The following is a 20,363-nucleotide window of genomic DNA, read 5'->3' as shown; positions in this document are numbered from 1 at the left end:
TGGGTGATAGAATCTAGAGCCTGGCTGCCCAGGATCCATCCACACTCTCCCACCTCAGCTGGGTTATCTCCTGATCCACTGTGACAACATCTGGGTAGGGCTGCTCGGGGGCTGGGCAGGGCTCCATCTGCGGCTGCAGTAGGAACTCTGTCAAGGGCAGAGATGGGGCTCACGGTGGGTTCTGGGCAGACAGTACAAGAAGCAAACCATCTCCCTTGGCCCCTCTCCTGATGGGGCTCACGGTGGGTTCTGGGCAGACAGTACAAGAAGCAAACCATCTCCCTTGGCCCCTCTCCTGATGGGGCTCACGGTGGGTTCTGGGCAGACAGTACAAGAAGCAAACCATCTCCCTTGGCCCCTCTCCCTCGGCAGTAAGACCACTGAGTCAGTAACTGGAGATGAGCCTAGGAGAGGAGAGATGAACCAGGAGTGGGAGGAAGAGGGGCAGGGGGTCAGGGAGAGGAGAAGGGAGGGAGGAGGCGCCGATTCTGGGGCGGGGAGGGGGGCACTGAAGACCAGCGCCACCCAAGGGCTGGCTCCCTGACAGTTCAGCTCAGAGGGTGATGCTCATCCCAGGCCCCAGGGGCTCCTCTCTGCTGCCCCCTCAAGGCCCCTCCTCTCACCCTCCCCCGGCTCAGCTCCTGCCCAGTACCAGACCGGGGCGGCGGGGGGGAGGTAAGGGCTGATGGACCCAGCTGACCTCCCTCCACATTCACCAGCCCTGATGTCAGCAGGCTAGCAAGGACGACCTCCTGCCAAGTCCTGGGGTCTCTGGCACCTGCCCTTCCAGCTCCCCCTCCCCTGGTTCTGACCCGTCCACTGTCTGCTGGTCCCTTGATCTGCTCTGGTGCTGGGCTGGGGGCAGGATTCGGGACGAGCCTTCCTGTGTCCCCTGCCACTCACCTCCTGAAATCAAATCCCAGGCAAGCCTAAACCATGAAGCCAGGGACCTAAGTGGGGAAACTGAGGCCCCAGGAGGGCCAGGGACAGGCCCCAGGTCACACAGCAAGGGATGCAAAGACAGGACTGGAACCCAGGGCCCTGGCTCTGCTCCCAGCACCCCTTGGAGGCAACAGTCCAATCCAGCCAAGTCTGGGCAGTGCCTCCTGTTCCCAGGTTGCCCAGAGGCTCCAATCCCCTGGAATGGCTCCTCGGAGCTCTCCAGAACCACCCTGATGGCCCTCTGGCAGGAGCCCCTGAGGACCATCCCTCCTGCCTCCCCTCCTGCCTCCTCCGCTTCTCCTCCCCGGTGACCTTCCTGAGTGACTGTGCTTTCATTCATCCCTTAACTGTGGTCCCCGGGGCTCTGAGCTGGGCCTGTCCCCCTTTCAGCCGCAGACCCTTTCTGGGTGGTGTCACCCCCCCACACACACCCATACTGATGACTTCCCCTCCTCCACCTCCAGTCCAGCCCCTCTCCATATACCCACCCGCCTCCAGCCCTCAGCCCTGAAGGTCCCATCCGCTCCCCAGACTCCTGACGTTCTGAGAACACACATAGGGCTTACGGGGAGGGGAAAGGACTTAAGAAGTGGGCTGGTGCAGTCCTCTGCCGCCCTGGGCCCACCTACCTGGGACCGCTCCTCACCCTCTGCACCCTGGTCCCCGTGCATGGGTGAGGTACGTACATACGCTTGCGTGCACGTGTCGGAGCGCATCCTCAGGGAGCAGGGTCTGTCTCTGCTGTGCATCCATTCCCACAACTGGGGAGGCAACTGGCTTTAGAAAGTACTCCATAAACACTGTGTGATTGAATGCCTGGGAAAGGGGACTCACTGGAGAGCCAGTGGAACCAACAGGACTAGTGGATGGATGGACTCAGTAAGATGGGTCACAGAGAGGAGGCATTAGAGGGGGCTCACAGGTACTACACAGGGCCTGTCTCCAAGGTCACATCAGCCTTTGCACTGAGTCAAAGGCAGCTGCCGACCTCACTGGTCATCTCACCCCTCCAAGCCCCTCTGCCAGGAAGGGCTCAGGTTGCAAAGTCATGGGGCAGGCCAGACCCATTGTCTGTCAGACCCCGACTGGCCCTGCCATGGCCTCCATGTAGCCCTCAGCCTGCTGGGACGGGCTAATGGGCCTGGCAGTCTGGCTTTGTAACTGGGAAGGTGTGTGAAGGCAGCCGCACCACACTCCTCAGGGTCCCCAGCTGCAGGCACCCACAGGGAGTAGGCTAACAGGGACCCAACGGAGAAATACACTCCAGGACTGGACCCCTCCCTCCTGGCAAGCATACCATCCCCGGCTCCTCCTCCCAAATCCTGAAATCCAGCCTCTGCCCTGGAAACCATTGCCTTGTTATGAGACCCATAGGGGTGTGGACACAGGGCTTGCGTTTATCTTTTCCTGACGGGTTGCTGGGTTCAGGAGCCAAGGGGAGTGCTAAGCAGGGAAGCAGGAGAGTGGTACAGGCTGTGCAGGAGCCCGGGGTGGGCCAGTCTTGGGGGCCCCGGGCCTCATCTCCAGCCAGGACCCAGGAGAGGGGCACAGAGGCTCTGCCCCCTGCCCCGCAGCTCTGCCTGCCTGAATCGGAGCCACTGGGGCCGATCCTGGAAACTGAGGTCCCTGGGAGGGAGGACAAAAGAGACCTCTGCCCTCTGGGTCACTCCAACTCCCCGCTACCGAACCCTCCTTTAAACTCCATCCCAGGGACACGCTGCCGGACACACGTGCAAATTTGTAATGTTCCTCTTTCTCCCGTGTATCTGAGGATGCGTCTGTGCACGTATCAGGCTTGCGTGTACAACACCTGTGTGGGTGTGTTGGTGTAGAGGGAAGATGTGGAAGGCACAGAGTCTACAGTACCTGCACGCTCACCTGCACGCTCACCTGCACACTCACCTGCACACTCACCTGCACGTGTATGTGGTGTGGGCACATTTTCCAGCACCCGTGGTGCTAGGAGGGATTTTTATGCATTTGCTCCTAAGTGGTGAATGTGTTTCTAGACACACATGTATGCATGCTTGCGGTACATGTGTCAACACAGGATGCGCACGTGCCTGTATGTGTAGGTCGAGTGTCTACCTATGCTCACGTATATCAGATGTTTGTGTGCATATCGTGTGAGTTTGATCACACGTGTCACGTGCCCTATTTCTCGCTGCTTCTTTAACCAGACCTGGAAGTCTGTCTCTAGAAGGTATGGATCCTGGGTGCTCTGCAGAGACTTGCATAGAAGATTCTAAGGGTGGTCTTGATGGGGGAAGGGGGTAAAAGGGTGGAGCTTCCCGCCCTCCCGGACCAACACGGTGCCCTCTTGGTCCCAGCGGAGGAGCATCTCCCACGGGTCTCTGTTGAAAGCCAGGCTACACAGAGAGAAAAGAAAAAACAGCACACAAGCCTGGGTGGAGACGCCTGCCTCTTCCGGCAAAGGCAGGGGCTGCAGAGAGTGTGGGGTGGAGACAGCTGCTTCCAGCCCAGATAAGGCTGTGGGCTCACATTTTCCATTTCCAGGAGCCTCCCCCTCAGGGCCCGGAAAGGTCTCCGCTGACTCACCCCAGCTCCCTGCCCCCACCCTGGGATCTGCAGCGCCAAGAGGGGAAAACGAGGTGCTGGAAGAGCCGGCACCTCACCATAGCTTGTCCTGTGCCACCGGGGACTGGGGAAGTGGTCCCTGGGGCAGGACAGGCCCAGCCTGGGGCCCCTCACAGCTAATATCCTGCCCCTTGTGCCTCTGAAAAGCCACCCAGGAAGGAGGAGGGGTCTCTCCTGACCTCTTAGAACAACAGTCCCTGCCTGTGCGCGCTCTGTGCTCTGCCAGCCTGGCTGCCCCGGCCCAGAGGACCCTGAGACCCAGAGGGGCGAGCCGTCTTTGTCAGGGACAGAACGGGGCCTCGCTCGAACTCTGGGCTTTTTCTCCCTTCTCCCCGCGCCTCCGCGCCTGCCCACCCAAAGCCTGCCCCCTCCAGCCCTGCCTGGCCCGCTCCCCTCCCCCTCCCCCTGCCCGGGCTATTTATAGGGCCTGGCTCAGTGGCCTCCAGGAGAAGGGGAGCCAGAGCTCCAGGGCTAGAGCTCACTGGGCCTTCCCCAGGCTGGGCAGGGTCCGCTTTCAGCCCAGCAAAAGGCCATGTCACTCAGAGTGAGCAGGGGGGCTGGGGAGGCCAGGCCACGGCAGGAGGCTGGGCTAGGACCCGGGCCAGGGCCCCTCTGGAGTCCTTTGCAGTCCACAGACAAGCTGGGCTTCCTCAGAAGTGTCCTGGAGACTCCTTGGGGCTGGGGCGGATAAGGGAGGTGTACAAGGGCACGAGCCATCCTTGGGAAGGCCTGGAGTGCGGAGGCCAACACGAGGGCCCACCAGGCTGTCGCCTCCCTTGGAAGCCCCCAGAGTCTCCTTCCTCTAACAAAACGGTCCCTCTGGCCCATGGATCTGCTCCGCCAACAAATGAATGGCTTAGGGTGCCATTCAAGGCCCTTCCAGCAAAATGCACAAACTCTCACATTTCTGCCATTGTGGCTGCACTGGTCCCGCTGTCTGAAGCATCCTTTCCACTTGTCATCCTGTCTGACAACCTCCCCACTCCTTCTTTAGACCTTCAGAGCCCAGTTAAAATGCCACCTCCTCTGGGAAGCCTGCAGCACTCCCCGTCTCTCCTCCCTGCCCCACACTGCCCACTGGAATACATCCCTCCTCTCCCGCCCTGGCTCCCTCCTCCAATGTGTGGCTTGTGTCTCTCTTGAGCAGTGATCTCGGTTTGGGGATCCTGAAAGGTCAGGGCCCCACCTCACTCAGCCCTCTGCCCCATCGCCCAGCCCGCAGCTCCACAGCCAAGGCCTGTTGAATGAGTGAGTGACAGCGAGGGGCACTGGATGTGTGAGCTCAGGAACTAGTGATTGAACAGCAAATGGAGATGAAGAGAACCAGCAGGCAAAGAAAGCAGGAAAGATCCCTTCTGTGTCTCCTGAGCCCTGGAGGGACTGCCTGGTGTCCCAGTGGGCAGGAAGGTGACAGGGACAGCCCAGGCCAGGTCTCAGTGACACTGCTCGGCCCTGGGCAGCAGCCAGCTCGGTCACTCTCATTCTTTCCAGATCAAAGTTCCCCCCAGGGAACAGCCCGGAACCTGACACTGGCCCGGGGTGGGGGGTTGGACCAGCTGGTGCTGTTGAGGAGGACACTGAGAGGCAGGGCATTTGTCCCCAGCTCCACAGACACCAGGTTAGCAGCCCAGGGAGGAGGCTGGAAACGCTTCCACACACCTACTCCAGCCCCAGCCCCACTCTCGGATGAAGGGCCGCACCGGTAGGTCGGGAACCCCTGGCTCTAGGCCCTTCTGTTCCAGAATCCCCAAGGACCCCAAGCCCCTCAGGGCCTCAGGGGCTCGGCTCCCTGTATTGCCACCCCTCCACACACATCGGTTCTGACTCATCCCCACCCCATCTCCCAGCAGCTCCCATCTCAGACACCCTCCAGGTGTCTGAAACATACGTTTCTCTGAGGCCACTCAGAGAGCTGAGGCCACTAGCAGATGGCCTTGGGTTTTGCAGAACCTCCAGATAACCTCACAACCAAGAATCACAGAGCACTGAGGAAGCCAACACACTTGGCAAGTGGAAGAACTGATAGCTGAGAAAACAAAGTTTTAGAGCAATCTGAAAAGCCTTTAAAGTAGGTATCTTTAAGGTCCTCAAAGAAACCGCAACCACAAAACAACAAAAGGAGGTCGTGAAATAAGAGTAGGACAGATGACAGAATCCATTACAAACATGGGAAATTAAAATTACAGATAATAAAAAACTGAAAAGGTGAGCTGAATATCTTAACTGAATAGAGCTGGAGAGAGACATAATGAATTAGAAGTTTCGAGTTGAGGAAATCTCCAAGAACATATGACTAAGAGATCGAGAGGTGGAAAATATGAAAGAAAAAAATTAGACACGAGGAGAATAGAAACAGATGTATCCGGAACAGATATATAGAAAGAGTGATGGAGAGAATTGCTAAAGAGGTCATGGCTGAGGACTTTCCAGAAATGAAAAAAAAAATCCATAAATCCTTAGACTGGGAAAACTCTTAGCACATCCTAAGCACGGTGAACAAAAAACAAAAAAATCTATACTAGTTTCACATTTTAGTAAAACTTCAGAACATCAAGGATCAAGACAAAAAAATCCTAGTACCAGAAAACAAGGAATAAGAATATGACACCAGAGTCTTCATCAACAGTACTAGAAGCCAGAAGACGATAAAATATTTTCAAAGGAGTAAAGGACAACAAAGCTGTACCTAGAGTTGTGAACACGGCAATACTATTGTTTAAGAGTAATGGCAGATTAAGTACATTTTCAGACATCACTTAAATGGAAAAATGAACTTGGAAAGAAGCAGTGGGTTGGAATAAGAAAGAGTGAGAAGGGCTTCCCTGGTGGCGCAGTGGTTGAGAGTCCACCTGCCGATGCAGGGGACACGGGTTCGTGTCCCGGTCCGGGAGGATCCCACATGCCGCGGAGCGGCTGGGTCCGTGAGCCATGGCCACTGAGCCTGCGCGTCCGGAGCCTGTGCTCTGCGACGGGAGAGGCCACAACAGTGAGAGGGCCGCGGACCGCAAAAAAAAAAAAAAAAAAAAAAAAGAAAGAGTGAGCAAATAAATCAGTTAAATATATTGGCAAATCTAAATAACTATCATTAATGTTATTATGTTTAGTTCCTGGTCCTAAAATTTCAGATCACAAGAACATGGGAGCTGGAAGGGAAGAGTATGGAGAGCAGTCATGAGTATCATGTATCCCAAATGAACTTATTTACAAAACAGAAATAGACCCACAGACACAGAAAGCAAACTTATGGTTACCAAAGGGGAAAGGTGGGGGAGGGATAAATTAGGAGGTTGGGATTAACATATACATGCTACTATACATAAAACAGACAACCAACAAGGACCTACTATATAGCACAGGGAACCATACTCAATATTTTGTAATAACCTATAAGGGAAACTAATGTGAACATTTATATATATACACAACTGAATCATTTTGCTGTGCACCTGAAACTAACACAGCATTGTAAATAAACAATACTTCAGTTAAAAAAAAAAAAAGATTTCCATGTATCAGATGCTGCTGGCGTCCTAACTCACATCCTCCCTGCCGCTCCTCTGATTTCAGCTAAAGCTGCAACCAACTCTTCCTGGGGGGCTCTGGATGACAGGCTCAGTTTTTGCTCCAGGGCTTCTGGAGTTAACGCCTCCAGAGGCGGCCCTCAACCTGGGGGCATGGGAGCTGACGGATAAATGCTTCTCCCGCTAGCTCTTCATGTGGACAATTTTGAGAGGCTTTCTACAGGCTCCTCAGAAGGTCCCCACTGGAACTGAGCCCAAATTGCCCACTGCAGAGACCTCAGTATCACACTCATAGTGGTGCTTTCTCCATCCCTCACTCTCCCGGTCTCTCTCTCCAGCTTCCTGCCGTGATTCCCAGATCAACCTTCTAACGCAAGAGTCCTTATCACAAGTTTTGCTTTCAGTAGGACTCTGAGCTAAGACACTAAGGTTCTTGTCTTCTTCAGAAGGATCATAGAGATGCAGATTGCTTTTTTACTGAGATAGTTTACAGCCATTAAGTAAATTTTGCAGATGTAAAGTCAGTGGTTTTTCATATATCCACAAAGGTGTGCAACCATGACCACTATCTAGTTCCAAAACATTTTCATCACTCCAAGCAGAAATCCTGTACCCACTAGCAGCCATTCCCCAATTCCACCACTAACCTACTTTCTGTCTCTCTGGATTTGCCCATTCTGTATATTTCATATACATGGAATCATAGAACACGTGGTCTTACGTGACTGGCTTCTTCCATTTGGCATGTTTCCAAGGTCCAACCATGCAACATGCATTGTGGTCCTTCATTCCTTTTCATGGCTGAATGATATTCCATTGTATGGCAGAGCAAAATATGGAGGACAGGATGAAGCTGCAAGATAGTTTAATAATCAGGAAGTAGTAACACAAACATGTCATTTAGAAATACAGGAGTAAATATTTTACTTTATTTTTTACACCAAATTCAATCAAATTCATTAACAGACATTTAAAATGCGAAACTATCAAAATGATAGAGATCAACATAGAAAATCTACATGACCTTGGGTTTGGTCTGTAGATCATGAGTTTTGAGTTTTAATACACAACACAAAAAGCCAATCCACAAAAGAAAAAAGTAATATTGTGGACTTTATAAAATGAAAGATTTCTACTGTGTAGGAGTAAATATTTCAAAAATCAACTCCAGAGGAAATAAGAAAGTGATTGCCAAAAAAAAAACCCGTAACCCAACAAACATCTTTTTCTAAACAAACATTGAAGGAAATGACCTCATTCTTTATGTGCATGTATAACTAATGGAAATAAAAACTAAAATTAGAAAAAGAAAAGGGAAAAAAACATGGTAAATAGAAGATACAAAATAAGATGTCAAAGTAAGTCCAAATATACCCATCACAATGCATTTAAGTGACTTAAATTTACCTATTAAGAAAACGAAGCCTTTCAGAATGGATAAAATCCAATCATATTCCACTAACAAGAGCAAACTTGTTGCTAAAAAGCAACTATAATATGGAAATACTGACATAGGAAGGATGGACAAAAATATCCTTCCCAGGCAAGAACAAAAGAAAGAGGAAAGCTGTTGTGGCAATAGTGAGGTCAGACAACACAGAATTCAGAACAAAAGGCATTAAGATTAAGGTGGATATTTCATACTGATGAAATGAACAATCCGCTAACAGGATTCAGCAGTCATGAGTGCGTCAATCGTGTTCTTGTTTTACTGTGGTACAAAACACATAACAAAATTTACCACCTCGGGGCTTCCCTGGTGGCGCAGTGGTTGAGAGTCCGCCTGCCGCTGCAGGGGACACGGGTTTGTGCCCCGGTCCGGGAAGATCCCACATGCCGCGGAGCGGCTGGGCGCGTGAACCATGGCCGCTCTGAGCCTGCGCGTCCGGAGCCTGTGCTCCGCAACAGGAGAGGCCACAACAGTGAGAGGCCCGCGTACCGCCAAAAAAAAAAAAATTACCACCTTAACCATTTCTAAGTGTACAGTTCAGTGGTGTTAAGGACATTCACATTATCGTGCAATCACCACCACCATCCATCTTCAAACTCTTTCCTCTTGCAAAACCGAAACTCTGTACCCGTTAAACAATAAATCCCCATGTCCCCCTCCCTCTAGCCTCTGGAAACCACCATTCTATTTTCTGTCTCAGAACCTGATTGCTCTAAGTACCTTATGAAAGTGGAATCGTACAGTATTTGTCTTTTTGTGACTGGCATATTTTACTTAGCATAATGTCCTCAAGTTTCATCCACATTCTGACAGTGTATGTCAGAATTTCCTTCCTTTTTAAGGCCAAATAATATTCCACTGTATGTACGTACCACATCTTGTTTATCCATCCTCCATCCATGGACATGGGCTGCTTCTGCCCCGTGGCTATTGTGAATAACGCTGCTATGAACGTGAGTGTGAACGCATGTGTCCATCAGTAGTCAACCAACGGTCACTTATTGAAACCTCACTGTCTTCTAGGTATGGCTCCAGGCGTGGGGAATACAGCAGTGAACAAGACAGCAGTCTGCCCTCCAGAGGCTTATATTCTAGTGGAGGGACTCAATATGCAGACAAATGGTGCAGTCACGTGACAGCAGGTGCTGGTCAGTGCCATGAGGAAGATGAACCCTGTGGTCCATGAGCGACTGTAGTGAGCTGGGGGCTGTTTTATCCAGGAGGGTCTGAAAAGGCCTGTCCAAAGAAGGTGAAATTTGTGTTGAGACCTGAAAAGTAAGATGGTGGCTAAGACCTGTATAGGAAAGAACATTCCAGGCAGAAGCAGCAGCAGGAGCAAAGAAGCCCGAGCCTGGATCCAGTCTGGAGCGTTAAAATGCTTTGAGGACGGTGAGGCTGGTGGACAGCAGAAAGATGGGCAGAGGCTTGAGGACGGAGAGGGAGGCAGCGGTGAGGGGGTGGGTCCATAGGAGGGATGGCCTTGAGGGCAGTGGTACAGGGGAGGGAGCTCTGGAAGGTGTCAAGTAAGGGGAGGACCTGGTCTCCTTTACTGCCACGTGGAAGGTGGATTTCAACAGGGCCAGCGTGAAGGTGGGGATTGCAGTGAGGCATGTACCTAACTCAGCCCTGAAGTGGGGAATGCCACAACTGGTAGCTCTACAAGGAGAAGTTGAGAAATCCATTAATCACAGCAGGCAGTTTTAACCTCTGGGTGAAAGAGAGTCTCTCAGCCCCGCCCGTGTTGCCCTGTAGCCCCCACTTTTTCCCCGGCCCCCGTCTTCATATCACCTCTCTCTTCTTCCCAGAGCCTCTAGCGCCTCCCAGCCCCTGAACGTCACTGACGGTTCTTCCAGGCCCTAGCATCCTTCCAGTGAGCCCCCAGCCTTCCTGGCCTCTCCCAGGCTCTCCCAATTCACCTCTTCCCTCCTACGCCCCCTATTACCCCTTTTGGAATCTCAGCTCCTCTCACCTCCTTAGTTCCTTCCATTCCCAGTCTCTCCCTAGCAACTCAAATCCCCAAATCACCCCCAGTTCTATTTCATAGCTCCCCTAGTCCTTGCCTAACCCTCCCAGACACTCAGTCTTTTTATACCGCCAGCCCTGAGCCCCACCAACTTCCTCCCATTTCCCAGAGTCCCTCCAGGACCCCCGCTCCCCGTTTGGTCCGTCTGCTTAGAGACTCATTTTCTAGTTCCTCATGTGGGACCAGAGCACCTTTATTTATTTTCCAGTATTTCCCACTTGCCAGAAGGGCCCTCACACTGAGACCCTTGGTTGGCCAGATATGAGTAAAACACAAACACGGTTTCAATGCCACCTCCAGCCACCCCCGGACCCAGTGAGGAGGAAAGGCAGGGTCGCCCAGGCTCCCTTTCATTTCCTACCCCAAGCAGGATGAGAGCATGCTGATCACAGGGTGGGGACAGGGCCCATCCTGGCAGCCAGGGAGCTCCAGGTCCAGCCAGCGGAGACTCCTAGCGGCTGCCACCACACAGACCCAGCCAGAGCATGGGGCCTGCTGCAGCAGGTGGCCACAGAGCGGGGGACCAGAGGGGTCTGTTTTTGGAAGGGCTGTGATTTATCAAGATGGCCAGCCCTGGTTGCCTCCCTTCCCATCTGTCCTATCACCACGCAATTCCTCCAAATTCCTCCCAGCTCCCCCATCCCTTCCCAGACCCCCAGTCCCTCAACCTCACCCATCCTCCCAGTCTCTCCAACCCTCCACAGGGCTTCCTAGTGTCTGTCCCACCCCCCCATTTCCCCTCCGGTCCCTGCCATTTCCCCCAGGGCCCCAGACCTCCACCTGGGTTAAGGCTAGGGGACTGGGATCCCCAGAGGACTGGGGCTAAGAACTGATGTGCTTGTGTGTGAGAGGAAACTACCCAAGGCAAGGGAAAGAACCATCATAGAGGAGTAGACCAAACATTTCTGGGGCTCACACAGGAGTAAGAATAGTCCCTGTTTCCACCAGTCAGAACGGAGAGGCCTCGTAATATACCAAGCATTGGGTAGAGTCTTCAGATGGGTCATGCATTTCAACAAAATGAAAAGGCAACCCATGGAACGGGAGAAAATATTTGCAAACCACATATCCAAAGGGGTTGATATCCAAAAAGGATAAGGAATGCATACAACGCAAGAGCAAAAAAAACCCAATTATAAAATGGGCAAAGGACCTGAATAGATATTTTTCCAAAGAAGATATACAAATGGCCAATATGAAAAGATGATTGACATCACTAATTATCAGAGAAATGCAAGTCGAAACCACAATGAGATATCATTTCACACCTGTTAGGATGTTTATTATCAAAAAGACACGAGGGACTTCCCTGGTGGCGCCGTGGTTAAGAATCCGCCTGCCAATGCAGGGGACATGGGTTCGACCCCTGGTCCAGGAAGATCCCACATGCCATGGAGCAACTAAGCCCGTGCGCCGCAACTACTGAGCCTGCTCTCTAGAGCCCAAGAGCCACAACTACTGAAGCCCACGCGCCTAAAGCCCATGCTCCACAACAAGAGAAGCCACCACAATGAGAAGCCTGCGCACCGCAACAAAGAGTAGCCCCTGCTCGCCGCAACTAGAGAAAAGCCCAGCGCGCAGCAGCAAAGACCCAATGCAGCCATTAAAAAAAAAAAAAAAAAAATGAGATAACCAATGTTGATGAGGATGTTGAGAAAAGTGAATTCTAGCACTCAGTTGGTGGGAATGTAAACTGGTACAGTCACTATGGAAAACAGTACAGGGGTTCCTCAAAAAATTAAAAATAGAACTACTATATGATCCAGCAATCTCACTTCTGGGAGATTCACATCCAAAGGAAATGAAAGCACTGTCTCTAAGAGATAACTGTACTCCCATGTTCGTTGTAGCATTATTCACGATAGCAAAGATATAGAAAGAACCTAGGTGTCTGCTGACAGATGAATGGATAAAGAAAATTACACACACACACACACATATGTGCGCGTACACACGCACACGATGGAATATTATTCAGTACCTCGAGGGGTGGGATAGGGAGGATGGGAGGGAGGCTCAAGAGGGAGGGGATATGGGGACATGTGTACGCATGTGGCTGATTCGCTTCGTTGTGCAACAGAAACTAACACAGTATGGTGAAGCAATGACACGCCAATAAAGATCTATTTAAAAAAAAGAAAGGAAGGAAATCCTGTCATTTGCAGATTCATGGATGAACCCGGAGGGCATTAAGCTAAGTGAAATAAGCCAGGCAGAGAGAGACAAGTACTGCATAATATCACTTACACGTTAAAAAAAAAAAACAACTCCAACTCATAGAAACAGAATACAGTGGTGGTTGCCAGGGGCTGGAGAGAGGGGGGGATGGGGAGAGGTTGGTAAAAGGGTACAAACTTTCAGTTGTAAGATGGATGAGTTCTGAGGATCTAATGCACAGCATGGTGACTACAGCCGATAACACACTATTGTATAGTTACTCTCTCAGCAGACCTTAAGCTTCCCCCCCACCCCCAACAAAGGTAACTATGTGCGGTGAAGGATGTGTTAATTCGCTTGACTGTGGGAATCCTGTCACAATGTCTATGTATATCAAATAATGTTGTACACTTTAAATATATTACAATTTAATTCGTCAACTATACGTCAGTAAAGCTGGTGGGGAGGGGAATAAGGATGATGCATTAGTAGTAGGGCTAATTAGTCCCAAAATAAAGGCTTCCTGCCATAACAAAGTATAAAAAGAAGCCTGAAAGGACAACCTGAGTCACAGGTGAGTTAACCGTATGCCAGAACAACACCCAGCACTCTTTAAAGGAAAACAATAAAACACAGCACGTAAGATTCAACAAGATAAAATCCACAATAGTCAGCACCCATTAGAAAATTACAAGACATATGTAACGAAACAGAAAATTCTGACCCGTACCTAGGAGAAAAACGAATAATAAGAAACAGACCCAGAGATGACAGAGATTATGGAATTAATAGATAAAGACTTTAAAACAGCTATTTTATTTTATTTATTTTTATTTTTTGAAACAGCTTTATGAGAGTATAATTGCTTTACAATGTATGTTAGTTTCTGCTAAAACAGCTATTTTAAATCTTAAAATATAATCAAGGAAAATCTGGCCATGATAGGGACAGAAATAAAAGATATCTAAAAGAGACCAGGGCTTCCCTGGTGGCGCGGTGGTTGAGAGTCCGCCTGCCGAGGCAGGGACATGGGTTCGTGCCCCGGTCCGCGAAGATCCCACATGCCGCGGAGCGGCTGGGCCCGTGAGCCATGGCTGCTGAGCCTGCGCGTCTGGAACCTGTTCTCTTGCAACGGGAGAGGCCACAACAGTGATGAGGCCCGCGTACCGCAAAAAAAAAAAAAAAAAAAAAAAGAGACCAAAATGGAACTTCTAAAGCTTAAATACACAATATCCAAAATGAAATATACACTGGATGGGCTTAAGAGCAGATGAAATATTACAGAAGAGATCAGTTTCCTTGAAGAAATTGCAATATAAGCTACCCAAGATAAAGCACTAGGAGAAAAGACACTGAAAAAGAAGTCAGCAGAGTCGTGGTGGGCTGTAGGACAATATCAAGCAATCTAACATACTCCAATTACAAACTGGAATCCCAGAAGAAGAGGAGAAAATGGGGGAACAGAACAAGTGTTTGTTTGTTTGTTTATTTATTTGGCTGCGCCAGGTCTTAGTTGCAGCATGTGGGATCTTTTAGTTGTGGCAGGTGGGATCTTTAGTTGTGGTATGTGAATTCTTAGTTGCGGCATGTGGGATCTAGTTCCCTGACCAGGGATTGAACCCAGGCCCCCTGCATTGGGAGTGTGGAGTCTTAGCCACTGGACCACCAGGGAAGTCCCCAGAACAAATATTTGAAGAAATCGTGGCTTAAAATTTTCCAAATTAGATGAAGACTATAAACCCATAGATCCAAGAATCTCAATGAAACCCAAGCAAAGAAACAAAGAAAACCACACCAAGGCACATCGCAATCAGATTGCTAATACCAATGATAAAAAGAAAATCTTAAAAGCTGCCGAAAAGATTCGACTTCTAACCAAGATGGAATAATGAGGATTGGATTTACCCTCTTACTGAAACAATCTAAGAACAGACAAAATATATGAAATAACAATTTTCAAGACACTTGATTTCAGGCAACAAAGGACAGTGATCTCTGAAAGATGGGAAAAAATTAGGTGAACTCTACAGTTGCTCCAGTTCACGGATTTGGATGTACTATTGTAAGGTTCTTATGCTATACATGAGATGGTATAACATCACCGTAACCTATAAACCTGAAACCAACCAGTAACAGCAAGCTATAGCCAATAAACTAACAAAGGGGATAAAATGGAATCATAAGAAATATTTGATTGATCCAAAGAAGTCACAAAAGGACGATAAATGGGAAAAAGTAAAGTGTGAAATAAGAAGAAAATAATATAACAAGCAGAATTTAAGTAGAAAACATAACAACAATAAAGTCAGTTATGTCAGAAATGAATTCAAAAGCTGATTCTTTGAATTATCTATAAAATGGGGTGCAGGTGGGGGAATATAGGCAGATTGATCAGGAAAAAGGAAAAGGAGGGAAGACACAAATTATCAGGAATGAAAAGAGGACATTTCTACAGATCCTACAGACATCAAAAGGATAATAAGGGAATATTATGAAATACTTCATGCCAATAAACTTGTATAAATTGTATACCTTCTTTGAAAGACACATGCTATCAAAGTTCACTCAAAAAGAATAGCTAACCTTTCCAAAAAAAAAACAGAAACAAAAAACTCAAGGCACAAATGACTTCACAGATGAATTCTACCAAACAGTTAAGAAAGAAATACTAAAAATTGTGCACAGACTCTTCCAGAAATCTGTAGAGAAGGAAATACTTCCCAACTCACTCTATGAGGCCAGCTCCTGGCCTGGTTTTTCCTGATACCAAAACCAGCTAAGAACATTACAACAAAACTACAGAACAATATCCCTTATGCACATAGATACAAAATCCTTAACAGGATTTTAGCAAATCAAATTCAGTAATATATAACAAAATAAGGCATCATGACCATAAGGGGTTTATCCCAGGAGTGCAAGCTTGGTTTAACATTTGAAAATTAATCAATATAATCCAAATTAACAGTGCAAATAAGAACTACAGGATACTCTCAAAAGACGCAGAAAGAACATTTGACAATATGCAACATCCACTAATGATTTAGGGGGAAAAAAAACCACCTCAGCAAACTAGGAACAGAAAGGAACTTCCTCAGCCTTACAGAGGACAGTCAAGATAAGCCTACAACTAACATTATACTTAATATAAAAGGCTGAATGCTTTTCCCCTAAGATTAGGGGAGAAAAAAATCAGGATATCTGATTTTTTTCCTCCCCCAATTTCAGATATCTGTCTCACCTCTTCTATTCAAAACTGTACTGGAAGTCTTAGCCAGTGTAATAAGGCAAGGGAAAGAAAAGGCATACAGATTGGATAAGAAGAAGTAAAAGTCTTTGTTCACAAAACATGATTGTCCAGGTAGAAAATCTTAAGCAATCTACCAAAATACTACTGTAACAACTAAATGAATTTAGCAAGGTCTCAGGATCAAAGGATCAAGGTTAATATACAAAACGCAACTGTATTTCTTTATATTAGTGAGACATTAGTGGGACATTGAATTTTTAAAATATCATTTATATAGTATTTACAATAGCAGACAATGCAATACCCTACACAATAGAGGAAAACTCAAAACACTTAAGAATATATTTAACAATATATATACCAAACATAGAAAATTACAAAATATTGCTGAGATAAATTAAAGAAGTTCTAAATAAACAGAGAGATATACCAAGTTGATGAATCATAAGACAGTATTATTGTTGATTCACCCCAAATGGATCTGTAGAGTATAACTATCCCAGTCAAAATTCCTGCATGCTTTCTTTCTTGAAAATTGATGAGATAATTCTAAAATTTAGCCAAAAAATGTTTTAAAAAGAAGAAATATATTAGAGGACTCAAACTACCCAATTTTGAGAGCTACCGTTATCAAGATAGCTCAGTATAAGGGTACAGAGACATCAATGGCACAGAATAGAAAGTCCATAAGTAGGCTCACACACACAGAGTCAAGGCTGGGACATGGGACCTGGGACCCTTTACTGGAGTGCTTGCACTTGCAGCTGGACAAATCTCACCTCCTCTCCTGGAGCAACCGAATACAAAGCAACTATAAGGGACTAAAAATAAGTTCATGCATGTGCAGTTGGGGCGAATTATGAACAATAAGATACAAAGAGGCCACAAACCAACTGCCACTTCTGAGGTGCTGGGAGAAAAGCAGGGTACTACGCATGATCCCTGCATACAGCACCACAAAGGGGTTGGTGGACCACCTAAGCTACACCTCCTGCCCAACCCATGGACCCACCCCTATTGTTATCCAATTTAAGGAGCCAGCTCGCGGCTCCTCCAGGAGTAAGCAAGGGCATCTGTTGCTTGTTTTTGCTCCCTCCTGATGAAGCCTGAATTTCTCATCTGGCCTCTTTTCAATTTCTATTGATTAAAGAGTCCAAGGACCCGAGTCCGAGTCCGTAGCAAATTGATTTTCAACAAAGGCTGGAAAGTGTGAAAGGGATTGTCTTTGCTACAAATGGTGCTGGAATAACTGGATACCTATATGCAAAAATAAAATGAACCTTGATCTGTACCTCACACCATACCCCCAAATTAATTCAAAATTAATCATAGACCTAATTATAAGAGCTAAGACTATAACACTTCTAGAAAAAAACATAGGACAAAAATCTTTGTGATCCTTTTTTTTTTTTTTGGCCATGCTGCATGGCTTGCAGGATCTCAGTTCCCCAACCAGGGATTGAACCTGGAACACAGCAGTGAAAGCCTGGAATCCTAACCACCAGGCCACCCCCTTGGCAAGTACTACTTAGATAGGAAACAAAAGCAAAATGATAAATAGAACTTTATCAAAAATGAAAAATTCTGATCTTCAAAAGATATCATTAAGAAAAATGAAAAGGCAAGCCATATTTGCAAAATACATTTATCCAGTAAAGTACCTGTATCTAGAATGTACAAGGAATTCTTAAAACTCAATAAAAACAGCTTACTTTTTTTAATGGGCAAAAGATGTGAATAGACACTTCACCAAAGAAGATATATGAATGGAAAATAAGCAAATAAAATGATGTTCAGCATTATTAGACCTTAGGGAAATGCAAATTAAAACCACATGAAATGGAAGTGAGCAGCAGGGCCGGCTGACAGTAATGGTGCTGAGAGGCTGTGTGCAGGGTGACTTGGGCTTGGATCTCAGCTAAAGGACAGTATTCCAGTTACTGAACTTTCAGCAAGTGGACATTTTGAAAGCCATGATCTTCTGTGAAAAGGTTTTTTTCTTGTGTGAAAAATGAACGTTTTCCCAGTCATCCTCTTAAACTGTCAGAAATAAAATTTCCAGCTCAACCAAGACAAAATGAATTTTTCTACACTGAGAAACTCTGGGGTCTATTTGCTCCACTAAATTTACAAATGGAATGCAAAGCAATGCAGCATCTTCCATTTCTTCCAAGCTCAAACCTTTCACTGGATATTTGAGGAATAATGACGAGCCTATTGGATTTGAAGATATTTTTAATGACACATCACAAAGTGAACTAATGGGAGAACCACACTTGGTGGAATATAAACTCAATTTCCTGTAACGCAGTGTGCTATTCATGAAAACAGAGGGACTTCTTCTTGTTTATAGTCATCTATTTACTATAATTTGGTGTACACAACATTAAAAGTACTGACACATTAGGAAAAAAAAAACCAACAAACCCACATACACATACCCTAGAGTGGCTAAAATTTTTTAAAACTGACGATACTAAGTGTTGTCAAGAATATAGAGCAACTGGAGCTTTCATCCATTGCTGGTGGGAATGCAAAATGGTGCAGTCACTCTGGAAAGTAATTTGGTAGTTTTTTTGTTTTTTTTTTAAATCAAGTTAACCATACACTTACCATATGAACCAGAAATCCCACTCTTAGATATTTACTTAAGAGGAATAAAAATATGTATTCACACAAAGACTTGTACACAAATGTTTATAGTAGCTATATTCGTAACGATAAAAATTTGGAAACAACTCCATCAATGGGTGAATAAACAAATTGTAGTATATAGATACAATGAACACTACTCAGCAAAAAAATCTAGTAATACATGCAACAATATGAATGTTTCTCAACATTAATGTTAAGAGAAAGAAACCAAATTTGAGTGATTATTTGTTGTATGATTCCATTTATAATCTGTAGATCCTCAAAACATGATTCCTTTGGTGAAGGCAAATGTATAAGGATAGAAATCAGATTGGTGGTTGCTAAAGGCCAGAGGTGAGAGGTGAGGCAAAGGGCACAATGAACCTTTTTAGTCGAGGGAAATGTTCTTTATGCTGATTGTGGTGTTGGTCAACGGTGGTATATAGTTAAAATTGGTGAATTTTACTTTAAGTAAATTATACCTCAATTCATCTGATTTTTAAAATAGAATGCATGACAGACTTGCTGGCTACCACTGGTTTTTGTTTGTTTGTTTTTTAACATCTTTATTGGAGTATAATTGCTTTACAATGTTGTGTTAGTTCTACCACTGCTTTTGATAGTAAAGTGAAGACAGTTTGCTGCACTGGAAACGGTTCCCCTAAAATCTGTAGGAAGGAAAGTATGTGTGACTGTTTCCCTTGGACCAGATGTGAGCCATTGGAGAGCGAAGACCTGCATAGAGCGATAATAAAACCTGTCCAAGGGCGCCACCAGGAGGGCAGCTGAGACTTAGCAGCAAGAAGCTGAAGCCTAGGCCTGCCCGTGGGCCTAGGAGAGGTCAGCTGCCAGTCCTGACCAAGGATGAGACCTATGGGTGACAGACCCAGGTAATGGTGTGGGCTAGAGGGTTGGGAAGAACTTACAAAAGAGCCCCGCTAGATGAACAGTCAGCTTTATACACATGCCAGACCCGGGGAGATTGTGTGGCAGGTCACACAGCACTAGTCAGAATAAGACCTTTCTTGCCCCTTTCCTCCTCCCTTTCCCTCCCTCATTTCAACTCCAGAGAAAGCAAAAGCAGCCTAGTGAGTGAGTGAGGAAGAGGATCTCAGGGTGTAAGAGCAATGGGGGAATGGAAACAGGCATTTGTCAGACACACACATTTCCCCTCCCCCCGCCACCACTTATGCACACTTTTTCCAGCTGCATGCTGTCTACCCAAAACACATCGGGAAGGTGCAAGGGAGACATTTTTAACCTTAAACTTTTAATTTTTTTGACTTGTACTTTTTTTGCATTTTTTATTGTGGTAAAATATACACAACATAAAATTTACCATTTTAACCATTTTAAAATGTATAATTCAGTGGCAGCAAGTACACTTGCATTGTTATGCATCCATCTCCAGAAGCTTTTCTTCATCCCCAACTGAAACTAAAAAACTAAAAATAGAACTACCATATGATCCAGCAATTCCACTTCTGGGTATTTACCAGAGGAAAACAAAAGCACTAATTCCGAAAGATACATGCACCCCTACATTCATTGCAGCATTACTTACAATAGCCAAGACATAGAAAAAACCCAAGTGCCCATCAACAGACAACTGGTTTAAGAAGATGTGGTATAAATATATACAATGGAATATTATTCAGCCATAACAAAGAATGAAATCTTGCCACTTGCGACAACATGGATGGACCTAGAGGGTATTACGCTAAGTGAAATAAGTCAGACAGAGAAAACAAATACTACATGATTCCACTTATATGTGGAATCTAAAGA

At 46.7% G+C, this 20,363-nt stretch overlaps 1 protein-coding gene and 1 pseudogene across 4 annotated transcripts in view; one reads left to right on the top strand and one right to left on the bottom strand.

Annotated features, from left to right (window-relative positions):
* SMTNL2 (smoothelin like 2) overlaps positions 1-20,363 on the bottom strand; it is a 53,200-nt gene that overhangs the window by 22,547 nt on the left and 10,290 nt on the right. Inside the window, exons 2-4 of one of the 4 annotated variants that reach the window (XM_073798490.1) lie at positions 9,384-9,747; positions 7,783-7,914; positions 54-1,703 (exon numbers count right to left, since the gene is read on the bottom strand). Coding sequence is in view for 1 of the 4 variants with exons in the window: in XM_073798491.1 (XP_073654592.1) it covers positions 7,783-7,850 (68 nt within the window). In the remaining 3 variants the exon portion in view is untranslated. Of the gene's footprint in view, positions 1-53; positions 1,704-7,782; positions 7,915-9,383; positions 9,748-20,363 lie in introns of those variants that run through there. The other 3 variants (XM_073798489.1, XM_073798491.1, XM_033847528.2) reach the window with 3 other exon arrangements.
* Positions 17,851-18,247, top strand: LOC101335341 (proteasome maturation protein pseudogene; annotated as a pseudogene).

The sequence above is a fragment of the Tursiops truncatus genome, chromosome 20 (genome assembly GCF_011762595.2).
Source record: "Tursiops truncatus isolate mTurTru1 chromosome 20, mTurTru1.mat.Y, whole genome shotgun sequence".
Classification (NCBI taxonomy): Eukaryota; Metazoa; Chordata; class Mammalia; order Artiodactyla; family Delphinidae; genus Tursiops; species Tursiops truncatus.
Note: the sequence above shows the minus strand (reverse complement) of the source record. Positions and strands in the feature narration are given on the sequence as shown.